The sequence below is a fragment of the Xyrauchen texanus genome, chromosome 35 (assembly GCF_025860055.1).
Source record: "Xyrauchen texanus isolate HMW12.3.18 chromosome 35, RBS_HiC_50CHRs, whole genome shotgun sequence".
NCBI lineage: Eukaryota > Metazoa > Chordata > Actinopteri > Cypriniformes > Catostomidae > Xyrauchen > Xyrauchen texanus.
In genome coordinates, this window is record NC_068310.1 from 25,784,210 (window position 1) to 25,801,103 (window position 16,894).

The 16,894-nt window shown below is 38.0% G+C and overlaps 1 protein-coding gene across 3 annotated transcripts in view; it reads right to left on the reverse strand.

The window, feature by feature from the left end:
- Positions 1-1,461: 1,461 nt before the first annotated feature.
- The window catches only part of znf385a (zinc finger protein 385A), a 102,071-nt gene continuing 86,638 nt past the window's right edge, over positions 1,462-16,894 (reverse strand). For all 3 annotated transcript variants that reach the window (XM_052106383.1, XM_052106385.1, XM_052106384.1), the window contains 4 exons: positions 11,734-12,063; positions 7,654-7,838; positions 7,404-7,496; positions 1,462-5,118 (listed from right to left, as the gene is read on the reverse strand). In XM_052106383.1, coding sequence (XP_051962343.1) covers positions 4,891-5,118; positions 7,404-7,496; positions 7,654-7,838; positions 11,734-12,063 — 836 coding nt within the window. In that variant the 3' untranslated portion in view covers positions 1,462-4,890. The remainder of the gene's footprint in view (positions 5,119-7,403; positions 7,497-7,653; positions 7,839-11,733; positions 12,064-16,894) is intronic.

The following is a 16,894-nucleotide window of genomic DNA, read 5'->3' on the forward strand; positions in this document are numbered from 1 at the left end:
TGATTTACTTTATTTGAAAATGAAAAATAACAAAATAATAATAAAATGGATAGTGAAATTCCACAAAGGAACATGTCCATTTGGAATTAAAGTAATTCACTGTCCTCAATGCAAAGCTGTGAGTCAGTGAATTACTTTATCTTGCCATAGCTTTTGAATGATGTGTCTAATAAAAACTAATAAACTTTAAGTAATCAGCATGAACAGAGATCAAAGTTCAAATCACCTAAGGAAGAAGAGAGAGATTTAGAGAACTTTTCTTAATATAGCTCATGTTCTTCTGACCTCATAGACAATACCGTCATACTACAGGCTGGAATCACAAAGCAACAGATGAAGAGGTGGAAAATTAATTTGTGAGCAGGGGTTGATGAATATTATAGCCTATACTACATGTTCAGGATTCTTCCATTGTTTAAAATGCTTAAACTTCTATGGGCAGAACACACTGATATAAAGTTCAAACAGTATAATGACACTTTTGCTGGTGTCAGTTTGTTTTCAGACCGTATTATGACATAGGCCTAAATTTAAGAAGATTTATCTGTGCTCCCTTATGATAATAATAGGCTAACAAAAAAAAAGCACTAGTTAATGTAAAAGCACGTTCATAATTTACTATTAACACAATATTTGGTTAATGCAGTAGATTGAAATAAAATTCCTCAGGGCACTGAGTTTGATCACTTTGTTTTGGTGCTTGTGACAGTGGCTGTGTCTCGTTTGGAAGGATGCGTCCTCTTTTCATTATTTATTTATTTTTGTATTTATTGGGAATACCAAAAAGGTTAACCATTGTATAAATGTAAGTGCATATACCTGTACATAAAAGGCATTGACAATAGATAAAAAATATATATATATTTTTTTAAATGAAACGAGACAGCATCGATGACGCATGCGGCCGACAAATGCGACCTCCGGCGGACGCATCCTTCCAAACAAGACACAGCCAGTGAGCAAATTGGTCTTGGAGCGACATCTAGTGATTCAATTATCATATGAGTGGATGCAAAGCTTTTTAAATAATTTTCTGCAAATGCAGTTACTTACTATAGAAAAACAACAAACGGAAATGTCTCCCTTCGCTCTTACAGCCTCGGTGTTTTTATGTTTTAAATGATCGGCGAGACTTGTAGGCTACCATAATAGCTAAGGGGTTTAACCATTACAAGAACATCAATTTAGACATTTAAAAAATAAAATAAATAAATACAAATTATCATCAGCACAGAGAAAAGTTGTTAAAGTGATGTGTGTAATTTTTTCGATATTTTCCCTGAAAAGTGTAACACTGCGGTACGCTTAAACATCCCACCCTAGTAATATTGGCACAAACAATGGCGTGATTTTAGGGCGGGACTGTATGTTTGTCGACCAATGACAGATTGGGAAAGGGTTTCGGTTGGTGACTCCAGTGGCACAGAAAAACACAAAACAAGTGCAAGTCATGAGTTTTAATATTCTTTATTGATTTTTAGACATTTATTTATTTTTCCCCTCATGTGAAAACTCAGTATTTCCATAATGTTCTGTGTTTCATTTAAATTACATCTATAATATTTTACTCTTATATGCATCTATTGGTTGATTTCCTTATTGCAATAAACAAGAGTAGCCAGTATGGGTTGAATATTGCTATGTTCCATCACACATACTGTTTTCCCATCTGACAATTCAATTAAAAAATAACGTTAATGGCAAGACAAGGTTTTGACCAAAGCTTCTCCGTTACGCGTCCGCTTCTGGAGAGGCCTATAGGGTGGAATAAGGCTAAGGCTAAAATAGACCACCAGCAACATTACACCTGCCCTGAAAGGTTGAACAAATCTACCAAAGAGCTCTAGACAATTCTGTACAGTGATTACACTTTTTTCAGGGATGACTACAGGATGAACATGGCCTTTACAGAGTTGACTGATGGGTTTAAGTGAATCTGTTTTAGCTGTGATACTGGGCTCAGCTTTTTAGTGGACAGTACACCCGGTTTCAAACTATAGAATGTGTCAGTGCGCATGGTGTTATTAAAATAGCTGTCCCCTGAAATCAGAGGAATACATCGCCCTCTCATTGTTATTATAATTAAGTTTGGGATAGAAATGTCTGATTACAGTTTTGCAGTTTAAAGGGATAGTTCACTCAAAAAAATCGAAATTCTCTTGTCATTTACTCATCCACATGTGGTTTTAAACCAGTCTGACTTCCTTTCTTCTGTGGAACATGAAAGTAGATGTCAGACAGAATGTTCTGGACTCTGCTAACATGCTTAACACCCTGCTAAACTGCTGAACTTTTGAGTTCCACGGAAGAAAGTCATATAGGTTTAAAATTACATGAGGGTATGTACATGATGACAGAATAAACATTTTTGGATTAACTATCCCAGATAGTTAGATTAGGCAGATGCTGCTCATAGCAAGAAGCTCCATTTAGTCCATTGCTAGCCCCTATGCTATTGAAGCTTTCATTTCCCAGACCAGATTCTGTCTGTACACACACACAAAACACTACACGATACACACCAATATGAACTGCAGCACCCTTCCTAATGCCTAAGTACTAATGAGAAAACTAAATACATCGCCAAACAGAGGTAAAGTCCATCAAAAGCACAATGGTGGATGCTAACCATAGTTAGCATGAAGTAATGGCATTAACATGATGTACAAAACCTGCTTCTTACACAATGCAACAATGCCACGAACAAACAAAAGGTTAAGCTAATCAACATCTGAAAAAGGCTATGGCTGACTACACGTTGTTTGCTTTAGATTTATACCCTGTCTCCCACTCTGATATTGATAAGACCCTTTAATATGAAGGGCCAAGTCCCTTTGGGTACAAATTTCTTGCTCAAAATTCCCACCCTCTGTACGGCAAAGGCTAATATCTCTGTGGAAGGAAATGGAAGCCTATCAGCAGGCATACATAACCATTTATAAAACCCAGTACATTAGGTTTATGCTCATCTACAACAAATTACAAAATTGAATTGCTTATTGCATTGCAATATTCAAACAACAGTAAGACATCGTTGCACTTTGCTTGTCAATGGAAGGGCACCAGGTATCTCCAAAAGTACTTGGTGTGAGAAGTGTACCCTTGCTTGTTTTTTTTTTTCATCCATGAGTACTTCACTTTGTCCAAATACATTATCTACAATGGTTAGTCCACATCCCACCTCATTTCGATCTCTCCCAAGTGCAGGTTTTCAATCTTCCATAGAAAAATATTCCTGTTTTTATTAGATTTTTTTTTCTCAGAATTTCCACAACAATATTTGTTCAACGTAACAGTGTGCTATGAAAACGAACCAAAAAATAACAACAAAACATTAGCATTAATTGTTCCTAATAAAATAACAAAAATAATATGCATTGCATGGCTTTAGATTCACGACAGGAAGTTCATACCAAAAAGGGGCATTGCACAGTCATGTCTTCTGTGACCTTGCATCCTCTTAACTAAACTCCATTCCTTTTATACACTCTCTAGCATGCTGTTGGAGTAGCTGGCAGTCCTGTGGTGTCAGTCCTTTGCTGGGATGTAGGCAGAAAATTAGACAGAGAATTAAAAGGGGGCCATATTGCTTGTCAAAAGCTTTCAGACTTTTTCACTGGGGTTGCATAATCTCCATTTTCCATAGAACATAGAGAGACCAAATGAACAGTTGAGCCTGTAAATCCAAATGTGTGCTTAGGTTTGTTGCCTTCTCTGAGAACCAAAGTACCCGTCCATCTATTTTAGCATTTACTAACAGTTACATCATCCTCTACATACATTTCTGAATATTTTCTATGTCAGCCAGCTTTGATGTTTTAATCTAAACTACGCTACACAATAGAATAAATAGACATCTACTGGTCTTCTAAGATCTAAGAGGGGTCAGGGGTGTTTTCAGTCAGACACATTACCTGCTTCTAGCACTAAGGGATGTAAAAGCTACACAAAAGGGATATGTTGTGTCTCTTCTACATCTCTCCTTTCCCTATATAGATGCAACTAATCTGTATGAGATCTGGCTTTTTGGTAAGTACCTTTTTGACAATGCAGTCCACTGTATTTTGCTTCAAACACTAGATTTGGTGGAGATGCTTCACTAAACTAGAATCAGGCCAGTATTCTGAAAGAACTGGGCATCCTTAGACCATGCCTACCCACAGTTTCCTACTTGATATGGAAATTGGTGAAACTGCATTGAAGATTGAAGTGTTTTCCTCTTGTAAATATGCTTTCTGAAGCCAAAGCCAGACAGGGAACAAGTTGAATACAGCGAAGACTACTACAAGCAGCTAACATACTGATTTAACAGGGTTTCTGTAGATTTTTGTCAAGGTGCATAGGGTTTAGGATGCAGAATCAGAATGACAAGGTACTGTAGCTTACAGCATGTACAGAAACAGTTAACTATAGTCTTTGTGTTTTTGTATGTGTTTTCTGGGGTCTCTATAAAGTTACCTAATTCATTTTCAGCATGTCTGGCTACAATGTGACTGCTGCTACCTCACAGTATGTGTTTATAAATAGAGGGAAGATCAGAATAGAATGAACAAGAATATCAAATGCATTCAGCATACAATATTGCTCTATTCCAACAATCCCTGCATCTGTCCATTCATCCATCCATCAATGAATAAATCACTCAATCCAAAAATAACAGAGGAGGCAGTAAAGGGTGATGGAAACAGGGTTAGAAAGCCTTTTCACAAGACCTTCTTGGTTTCTCTCACTTTTCTCCCCCTTTCTACTTGTTTTAAAAGTTGACTTTATTGTTGATGAGTTGATTCGTGTCATTGCTGTGGTGTTTCAATATAATAATTTTCTTCACAGTGTGCTTTTGGAGGTGAGGCTCCCGACTCGCTGTGGTTGGCTAAGGAGGTGGGCGTAGAGTCAGTACGGAGAGAAGAGGATTGGCCCATGTGAGGTGCGTATGGGCCCCGGAGCTGGTCTCAAGATGGCATGGCTGAGGGGCGGACCCTGCAGGAGGTGATGATGCGGATGGGGGGTGGGAGCCGCTGCGCGGAGACCCAACGCATTGGAGGAGGCGGCAGCAGCCATCGCTGCGGCAACAGCCAGAGGACTAGGCAGGAGGCCAGCGCCTAATGCTTTGGTGAGATCCTATAAAAAGAAACAAAACTTTGTTGTTAGATATTCTTCCAGTCAAAAGTTTGGACACACTTTCTCATTCTTTATGATTATTATTTTCCACATTTTAGAATATTAAAAAAGTTATCAAAAGGATGAAAAACATGCAGTTGAAGTCAGAAGTTTACATACATTTAGGTTGAAGTCATTAAAACTAATTTTTTAACCACTCCAAAGTTTTAATATTCGAAACTATAGTTTTGGCAAGTCATTTAGGACATCTACTTTGTGCATGACATGAGTAATTATTCCAAAAATTGTTTAAAGACAGATTGTTTCACTTTTAATTGACTATATCACAATTCCAGTGGGTCAGAAGTTTACATACGCTAAGCTAAATGTGCGTTTAAGCAGCTTGGTAAATTCCAGAAAATTATGTGAATCCTTTAGACAATTAGCCAATTAGCTTCTGATTGGCTAATTGGAGTCAATTGAAGGTGTACCTGTGGATTTATTTTAAGGCCTGCCTTCAAACATCTGTGCCTCTTTGCTTGACATCATGAGAAAATCAAAAGAAATCAGCCAACACCTCAGAAAAACTTTTTGTTGACCTCCACAAGTCTGGTTCATCCTTGGGAGGAATTTCTAAATGTCTGAAGGTGCCACGTTCATTGTACGCAAGTATAAACACCATGGAACCATAGAGCCATCATACCACTCAGGAAGGAGACACATTCTGTCTCCTAGAGATGAATGTAGTTTGGAGTGAAAAGTGCAAATCAATCCCAGAACAACAGCAAAGGGCCTTGTGAAGATGCTGGAGGAAGCATGTAGACACATATCTATATCCACAGTAAAACAAGCCCTATATCGACATAACCTGAAAGGCTGCTCAGCAAGGAAGCCACTGCTCCAAAACCATCATAAAAAAGCCAGCCGCAGTTTGCAAGTGTATTTGGGGACAAAGATCTTTGTCCTGATCAAACTAAATTTGAATTGTTTGACCATAATGACCATCGTTTGGAGGAAAACGGGTGAGGCTTGCAAGCCGAAGAACACCATCCCAAACGTGAAGCATGGGTGTGGCAGCATCATGTTGTGGGGGTGCTTTGCTGCAGGAGGGGCTTGTGCACTTCACAAAATAGATGGCATCATGAGGAAGGAAAATTATGTGGATATATTGAAGCAACATCTCAAGACATCAGCCATGAAGTTAAAGTTTGGTTGCAAATGGGTCTTCCAATTGGACAATGACCCCAAGCATACCTCCAAAAGTTGTGGCAAAATGGCTTAAGGATGACAAAGTCACAGTATTGGAGTGGCCACCACGAAGCCCTGACCTCAATCTGATTGAAAATTTGTGGGCAGAACTGAAAAAGAGTGTGTGAGCAAGGAGTCCTACAAACCTGACTCTGTTACACCAGTTCTGTCTTGAGGAGTGGGCCAATATTCCAGCAACTTATTGTGAGAAGCTTGTGGAAGGCTCCCCAAAATGTTTGACCCAAGTTAAACTATTTAAAAGCAATGTTGCCAAATACTAACAAAGTGTATGTAAACTTCTGATCCACTGGGAATGTGATGAAAGAAATAAAAGCTGGAATAAATTATTCTCTCTACTATTATTCTGACATTTAACATTCTTAAAATAAAGTAGTGATCCTAACTGACCAAAGACAGGGCAAGTTTTCTACAATTAAATGTCAGGAATTGTGAAAAACTGAGTTTAAATGTATTAGATGTACTGTATGTACATTTCTGACTTCAACTGTACATTAAGTATGGGAATTATTGAATTATTTAATACAATTTTAGGTTCTTCAAAATAGCCACTCCCATGGAGTTCCCATGTAGTATGGCCATTTTTGCTGCTTTTCCTTCACTATCAGTCCAAATTTTCATATTTCATATTTTGAAAAATTAAAATGGGATTTTTGTGAAGAAATTAATGCATATGGACAGTTTATATTTGTCTGCAAAAAGTTTTTTTAAACTGATGTTTGCAATTTCTGTGCCACAAGTGCCATTGAATAGAATTACTAAACAAACAGCCTTCCAAATATCCACGCTATAGTGCCACAGAGACATAGTGTTTAAAGTTCTTGAGAAAATTAACCAACAAATGGCTTACTTATAGTTTTCTCTGCATGTTATGAAATTATTTTAACATTAAAAAAGTTACATAATAGAATTAGCAATTCAATTTATTAATAGGACTTTCAGTGCATTTAGCACATTTAAACTGTGTTGGAAGGTCAATTGTGCCATGCTAAAAGGATCCAAAGGTTGTAACTAAAACCCCAAAATTGGTTACCACTTACAGCAAGGTCAGCTCCCCTGTGCTTCTTGTGTCGGCTCAGGAGGGGGTTGGGCTTTCCTGCCACTCCGTCCCGGTGCCTCCGACTTGATATGTGCTGCAAACAAACCAAACATAAAGGAAATTATTTAATGTAATCTTATAACTCATTATCAATAAGTACGCCTATTACAAGATGCTGAACCTTTAAAAGTAGACAGATCAGTGTTATTTCAAATCAAATATAGATTTATGTATTGGTCCAAAGTGTGCACCTGTTTAAGCTGCAGTTCTGAGTTGACCCGCACGTTGCAGATTTCACAGTGGAAGGTACGTTCCTGAGTGTTGGGGTCTGTTGCCCCTCCTCCCTGCTCGCTGCTGGGCTTCGGACCCAAGCGAGGGTATGCCTTAATGGGGCCCAGTCCACTGCGGGCTTCCAGAATGGTTTTGTGTTTAGTGCCTGAGAATAATGAAACACAGAGGTGGTTTTATAGATTAGTATAATTATATTTATGCACATACAGAGGTCCCAAAAAAAGTATACAGGCACTTTTGGACACTTACCGCACTAATAAATGTCTCAGTGTGGCTTCTGCAAACTACACTACAAAATTACACTTTCAAACTTTTTCAAAAAAGTAACTTTAAAATGACTTTCAACCAAATGGTCCCAAGCTGCGCTTTAGTGAATGTACAAAGTCAGTTTCCCTCAAGTTCACACAAGTGTCCTTGCAGAGTAACCACAGGTGTGGCTCATCACATTAACTATGGACATGATCCACAAAGTTTGACAACCAGAGAGCATTCAAGTACTTTGTCTTAATTTTAAACAATAACTGTTGTTTTATCATTTAAAACATAACACACTTTTTTTATGTATATATATATATATATATATATATATATATATATATATATATATATATATTTTGCTTGCGTTTGTAATATATATACTGTGTGTGTGTGTGTGTGTGTTTATGTATGTATGTATATATATATATATATATAGTATATGTGTGTGTGTGTGGCTATAATACATTCTAAAACAAATACATTCAAATAATTTTTATTTGATGTGCCTTCATTGTCCAAATACTTTTGCAGCCACTGTATACAGTTTAATGTAGCATTTTAATATCTAGTTTTTGCCACTAGAGGGAACTTGAATCCTCCTTTTTGAATTGCCCCTGAATGCAGCCGCTCATGCAGGCCTGTCAGAGACAAGGACAATTTTATGTCTGTCTTCACGTTTCCAATTTCATCACCATTCTGAAAGGAAGTCACACCATCCATATATTGGTAAGTTTTGCATCTGCACATAATATTCTTTTTGAATGTAAAACACTGACATACAGATTTAATTATTTGTACAGGGTAGTTCATAAATCAAGTACTGTCATTGCTGAAATTTTTTAATTTCAAAACTTTGTTGCAAAACTGAATTTGAAAACTGAGTTTATGAGAATGATAAATTGACCAGTCTTTATTACAATGAAGTTAATTAATTTCCAATTTCCTGCTCTGAGCCATGCAACACAATAACATGTTGTAACCATCATGTTATTGGCTTCACCAAATGCAGCCAAGATATGGACAAAAACATGTGACATCCACATGCTTGGACTCCAGAACGATAATGTCTGTGTTTTGTTAATTAACACAAAAGAAAAATATATATAATTGAGATAATCTATAATTTCTCTTGCCAAACCAAATGCAAGTATCATTCTTTCACTTTGACCAAATTTTTACGTTGTACCCCAGATTTTGTGTCATAACTTGAGAGAACATTGAGCGGACAAGATATGGCAAAACCCAGCTGAAAAGACCAGCTTAAACCAGTATGCATTTCCAGGCTGGATTATACTGGTCGGGGCTAGTTTGTTTCTGGTCTAGACAGTGGACCAGCATAGCAGTGTTTGTCTGTCCCTCACTCGACGTTGCGTCGATGTAGTGACACTAGGTGTCCCTAGGCATCAGACTGCACGTAACCCCCCCAACACCCCACAAGACGTCATGTAGTTTCCCACACCCCTGAGGGGAGGAAGCAACATGCCGAGGCCTTTTCGCTCTATGTTTTCTCTACACAGAGTATTAGATTCGGCTGGGGTCATCTAACGCTATTATACTGGGCTCACCAGCCGCACATGCTTGAATGACCCCTGTGTTGTCAAAAAATGTAGGCTACTCTTCCTATTTTGCACATCATTTTACAGTTGGATCATAAAATGGACATTCCTATCCTTCCTGTCTGGCAGTAATTGGCATTTGAGAAATAAATAAAGAGATTATGCAGGAATCGACAGCTGAGTTTAGACATACAGCTGCAGTATTATCAAACAACAAATGCTTCTAGCTTCTCAACCCAAATCTCCTTCCACAGCCAAGCTATATCTGTGCTTGTCTGCATAACATATGATTGTCTGGCCTTGGTTTAGAGTTTTATTTTGGTAATGGAGTATAATGATTCCATGTTTCTTTCTTAAACTTAGGCCATGGTTATAAATTCACCCTATTCTCAGAAATGTTCAGTTATCACTCTTTGCAGTGTTAACTTTAAAACATACTGTAGTTATGCTCCAAGAGGAACGACTAGACCTGCACGTGGCTACCAAGTGTGAATTTTCAGATAACACAAACTGTTGTCAAATATTTTATGTGAAGGCATTCCTTTCAGTTGGCCTGTGGAAAAAAACGGCTTTTCAACCAACAATCTGAAAATGAGACATTTCTAATCAGGTGCTATAAACATACTAGGCAAATTCGTTAAACAGTTGCGCTGCTTAACCACCATTAAGGCAGTTCAACCAAACACTAAATGCACTGAAATATGCAGCTTTCTATGTAAATTAGGCAAATAATATATTGCACCTTATTCACGTATCTCAACACTATTTGTCTGTCGTAATTAACTTCACAAGTTTACCCCCACAGAAAACAGGCAATAAACAACATTTTATTAAAAAGATGTTTGTGTATATTTTTACTGATCTAAGCAGCAGAAATTCATAAAATGATGAAGAATAACATTTGTTATAATGCGTTTTTAAAGAGGTGATTTTAAAGAGATGATTCTCTTTATTGATGATTAGAAAGAGATGATTCAGTATTCAACACTGAATATTTGGGCGCAATTCATTCTTTGCTAAATATTCCCTCCCATATTTACAAGGAGAGAGTGACTGCTGTTTTCCCTGATAAATAAAAGAGTAGATCAATAATAAAGAAACAGATAGAGTTGTGTGCTGTGCCTTGCATCAGAGAAAAACTGTCCTCAACAAGCACCTCTGCCTCCTCAAACAGGGTTGTTTCTGTTGACACAGACTGAATAATAGATCAGAATGACTTTTATCTCTGCTCAGGCATTCAGTATAGCTGTAGAAATCAAACACTACCCAAAATACTACAAGCCACACTGTAATGTTATAATAATCTCCCTTATTCGTTTTTATGCACACATTTGGGGCAAACCCAAAGAAGCCAAGCAGTGATATAAAGTTGTGTATAAATCATGAGAATGCAAAAGCTTCTAAAGATAGATTTAACTGATTTCAGGAGTTAAAAGGGGTTGTTAGGTGATGGACATGATTGCTAGTGCTCTCTTTTTAGTTGCCTTGAGCTACGCAAAGCATATTTCTGCAGCTTCCAGAAAAAGATAAATCATGCATTTTTTAGTGAGGCGATTTCTTAAAATAATGATGTCTTCAGTGGTAATTGCAGCAGTATTGAGACCCGTGAGAAAGTCATGCAGTAACATTAAGACAATGTAGAAACACTGTACAACACATGGCATCTGCCCTTTCTTCTGGACTAATGGAAAGTGCTGGATTTGTTGCAATTAGACACCTGTACTGCATTTGACAGTCTCAACTCAAAATTATGTTTAAAGGTGATGTAATTGTTTTGATGCTAAAATACTTTCTTCTATCCCAGCTTAATATGCAGAGACATCTACATACAAGTAAACAATTTGTAGGTTGATTTTCTAGAAAAAGTAAACATTGTGGCTCAAAAGTTGCTTACAAAAGTCCAACACATGCAGCTACATGACTCAAAAAATGGCATGCGTTTGGAGCGAGATTATCGGTTTGTCCAACAAATTGACTGTTTTTGCAATTCCGTTTGGTGACACTAGTGGCACAGGAATGACTCACTTCAGCTTTAAACCCCATCAGTAAAAATCACAGCTTTGGACTAATAAGACCTCTCAAATAGGAGCATTTGAAATGATGTATGAGCTATCCACCTCTAACCGCTCATTGGAGACTCTTTACTCTGTTGACAGATGCTTTGTGTAACAAGTCAGCACAGTAAGTTATTGAATTTAGATGAGCTGCCACTGAATGAATCTTCACCTTTATTGTGGGCCTCCAACTGAGAGAGCGAATTGACTGCCACTTTGCACAGTGAGCAATAAAGCAGCTTCTTGGCTTTGTCCTCTTCAGTCTCAGGGTTGCTGGGGGTGACAGATGGTGCTCCAGAGGCACCAGTGCCTGCCTGCTCTGGGTTTGTGGAGCCACAGCCAGGGGATGAGGAGGAGGCTGGGGGCGGTTGAGGGGTTGTAGGGGTGGTCAGAAGGGGACAGGCAGAAGAGCCAGGGGAATCTGGGGTTGGAGAAGCTGAAACAGCCAAGGGCCCCGGGGCCAATATGGATCCGTTTAACTGTGGTGTGGGCCACATCTCATCTGCAAAGCAAAGCAAACAACCAAATAACATTTACATTTAGTATTTATGGAAGTTAATTGGCTTTACTTTTTCATCTTTGGAAATAACAAAGCTGCTGCTCTGGAATTTGAGTGCATTCAGTTCACACCACAGAAATGTGTTGTTTCCCTGCAATTTCTACACTAAGCTTCCTCTAAAACCTCTTGTCTTGCAGTGCATAAACACCCTTTTTATGGACCACATTAAAAAGTGTTTAAACATGTTTTACTTATATGTTAAATTGAAATGAACATTTAAAAAATAAAAAGCAAAATTATAGGTTACAGTGAGGCACTTACAATGGAAGTGAACGGGGCCAATCCATAAATGTTAAAATTCATACTGTTTCAAAAGTATAGCCACAAGACGTACTGTAATCAATCTGCATGTTAACATGATTTTAGTGTTCCCTCACTAACCTTTTATTTGTAAAATAATATAAAATTGTGTCAACTTCATTGCCATTGACAACATAATGCTGCAAACCCTAAAATTATTGTAAAAACTCCAATTTAAACTACACAGCTGAAATTATACAAAAGATTTAACACAAGAATTAATGTGCTTTTATAAAATTATAAGCTTCACAAATTCTGACATTAAACCCTCCAAAAAGTGGTCCAATTCAATTCCATTGTAAGTGCCTCAATGTAACTTGATTTTTGAATATTGTTTTTAAGACAAGGAGGGATGAACTGAAACAGTTTTTGTGGTAATCAAAATTATGCCACAAATGCTGTCGTTTGAGCTTAACTTGAATTGAACCTGGAATATTCCATTAAGGGTTACTAATAATTTCTCAAGTAAAATAAGAGAGCTGTTCAGCAATATACCATACAGAGTTGAGAGTTCAGGACTCACAATTGTTTTTTGTGAGTCCTGAACAAATTGATTTGTTTAGTTTTTTATTTTCTCCCCTTTTCTACCCAATTTGGAATGCCCAATTCCCAGTGCGCTCTAAGTCCTCATGGTGGCATAGTGACTCGCCTCAATCCGGGTGGCGGAAGACAAATCTCAATTGAGATTCTCTGAGACCGTCAATCTGCACATCTTATCACGTGGCTTGTTGAGCGCGTTACCAAGGAGAAATAGCACGTGTGGAGGACATGCTATTCTCCACGGCATCCACGCACAACTCACCATGCACCCCACTGAGAGCGAGAACCCCATTATAGTGACCACGAGGAGGTTACCCCAATGTGACTCTACCCACCCTAGCAACCGGCAAATCTGGTTGATTAGGAGATCTGGCAGAAGTCACTCAGCACACCCTGGATTTGAACTCTTGACTCCAGGGGTGGTAGTCTGTGTCTTTACTCGCTGAGCTACCCAGGCCCCAAATTTCACTTTTTTTTTTTTTTTTTTTACTTTTTACCAAAGGAACCATTGACCAACTAAGTGATCTTTACATTTCTATATGTCTCATGTCTGGTTATTACAAAGATGTATGACTTTTAATCCCATATTGAGACTAAATTAAACTAAATGAACCAACAAACAATGTTATTACGGGAAGTTCTACCCCTAACCCAAACCTTAACCATACAGGTTCTTACCCAAACCCTAAACCTAACCATTATTTTAAAGGGGTAGTTCATCCCAAACATTTTTGATCATTTACTCACCCTTTTGTCTTTCTTCCGTGGAACACAAAATAAGATATTAGAAAGAATGTCAGCCTCAGTCACCATTCATTTGCATTGTATGGAAAACAGATCCAATAAAAGGGAATTGTGACTGAGGCTAACTTTCTGATTAAATTATGAATTTTTGGGTCAACTATCCATCAAAGTTGAACATTTGCCAACATTCGTATTTATTTATATATAATAATATATAACACCAGATCTATGTTTCACATTCTTAGCTCATTTAGATAGCATTTTAGTAGCGGTTTATCTAACTATAACTTTGCATATTGTTTATAGTTAGGTTTTTACAGTTCCTGTTGTGTAGACACTTTTAGGAGTAAAGGCATTTATCCCTTTACTCGTGTCTCCATATTTCACAGAAGAAGCTTGGAAGTGCCATAAATTTCCAGCTAAATCTTGTCTATTGCTGTCACCACTCCTTGTCTTTGAGATACAGTGGCAGAATCACCATGCCTACACTCAGACTCAATAAAAATTATGACGATTATTTGGTAAACAGGCCTGCTTTGTTAAATGCAAGATGTTTCTGGAGAACAGCGATCAGAGCAAGGCAAATGAATGCACCGCACTCCATAATTAATTAGTCTCAGAGCTCATCCAAGCATCCTGTTTCAGGGTTCATTAATCATTGATGATGCGGGTAGGAGTGGCCTCTCTTCTACCTGACCCCTTGAACATCTGATCAACCTGCACAGGTTACAACCAGACCCTTACTATGTTGCCTTCTCCACCATAGTTCTGTCAATGACCGTGAAACCTGAGCAGCATTAATAGCAGGTTGACTTAACTGTCTGGAATTTGAGAGATTGTTCTCACAGTTTCGGCCTAGATCAACATGGAAATTCTAGCAGGTCTAAGCTGGTCTTTTCAGCAGGGTCTGTATGTCAAGTTTGTAAATATGTTCATTTGTAATTCTGCTAAAATCGCATTCAATGCACACTTTGGGTTTGCAATGGTTAAAGCAATATTAGGACATAATATTTAGGGTTGCCCTTTTAAACTTTTCTTTAAAATATTTAAATCATTACTTTCTCATGTTTACAGTGTCTAACTCCTTCAGCAGCTGAAGGAAGGCGTGTGTGATTTAAGCATTAAATATTAGTCTTTCAAGAGTCCATGTTGTGCAATCTCACTTTCAAATATGCAGAGCACAGAATAAATGGAGGGCAGACGGGCGAACAGTGCAGTGAACAAAGGGCATGTCAATGATGGTGGTGGATGGTGAACGTCCAGAGGCTGGAGGATTCTGAAATCTCCCATTACGCACTCTCCACCTCCTCAAAATATGATCTGCTAACGCGAACCACATGCACACAGCCAGACATACATTTTTTTCAGCACACACAGTGTGTGTGCATGTGTGTGTGTGTGTGTGTGTGCCTGAAATGGAAAGGGTGTGTAGTGGAAAGGAGTACTGGGAATATTAGCTCAGAGTGAAAAGTTCAGGCCATTCAGAACAGACTACAAGTCACAGACTATGGTTAGTCAGTTCCAATGTAGTAATAGCCTCTGAAAGCAACTTGGACCCAAAATAAATAGAGCGCAGACTTTCATCTGCTACACAAACAGAGAGAGAGAAAGAGACAGAGTGCAAAAGAAGAAATAGAGGGCATCTCTCAATCAGCTTCCTAGTTCTGTAGTGAAACTTTTGTCATCATTTGCTCCCCCTTGTATTGTTCCAAAGAGAGAAATCTGCCTGGTAACTTCCAGTGTAGAAAGAAGACTGTTTCCTGTCAAAAGAGAGCTCTGACTGGTTCTTACCAGCTCTTATCTACCTGCCATTCAGGATTTGCCATCACAGCAGAGGCTTTTGGACTGAAAGTGCCATGGTGAATAAAATCCTGACAGTGTTTTTCTTAAATGTTTTTATGGAGAGGGATACAATTGAATTGAGAGTTTATTAAAAAAAAACCTCTTAAAAAAACCAAAAATTGTGGTCAAGTGTGTGTAAAATGACAAAAACATACAAGATGCTTGCAAGGAAACTGAGCAGTGAAATCACTGTTTCCTTTGCCCCCCGAGGGACAATTTTCATTGTCCCTCTGAAACAATAATCTGAGGGCTGGACTTTTGCCTATTTCCTATAGTGTGGTAAGATATCCCTGTGTTTTTCTGACAGGCGGAACTGTGAAACGCATCCCACCCAAATGTAGTGTGCACCACCTAATATAGGGTTGATAGGGTCTTGCCAAAATTAAGTGTTTGTGTACATGCATACTTCCAGTAACACTTATGGACACCTACTCATTCTTTATTATTACTATTTTCCAAATTTTAGAATAATTACAGTAAGATATATTACTAATAATATTACTAATATTATAATATAAAAATAATATAATAGTTCCCATGTATGCTGAACACTTGGCTGCTTTTCCTTCACTGTTCTGTCTTACTCAGATATTTAACAAAAAACCATTTAAATGAAAAATGTCAGCCTTTAAATTAAAATGTCTCTTTCTTTAGGTTCCATCCAACATAGTCTCATGTGTATGATTTTGTGTAGTGTCTGATGGATTAGGTTTATGCTGACTTTATCTTCTTTTTGGAGCTTAAAAGGCCTGATCATCATTCACTAGCATTGTATGGACCTACAGAGCTGAGATATTCTTCTAAATATCTTTGTTTGTGTTCTACACATCTGGGATGGCATGAGGGTAAGAAAATTATAAGATAATTTTCCTTTTTGAGTGAACTATACCTTTAAAATTCAGTAGTGTTCAAATGATGTTAGGGAAAATGCATTAGGCGAATGAAACTAAAACTACTTAAAAGGTGACTGCACTGCATTGGTGAGTATTGTTTTCTTCAGACAAAAAGCTAGCTCTAGTGATGCGTGAAAGAAAATCATCAATAAATTACATCTATGACAGCCCAAGTCCACCACTGTCTAGTGTTTCTCATGAAGCGTGGGAATTCTCCTCTTGTGAATTCACACACACACACACACACACACACACACACACACACACACACACACACACACACACACACACACACACACACACACACACACACACAGACTGGAGTGGGGAAAAAAGAAATTAAGAAAAACAAGCCAATTATCTCTTAACTTTTGCAGAATGACCCTACACTGTGCAGTCACAACAGATAAACTTATTTCTCCTCCACTCATAGGGCTTCCAATGTCCATATGGAA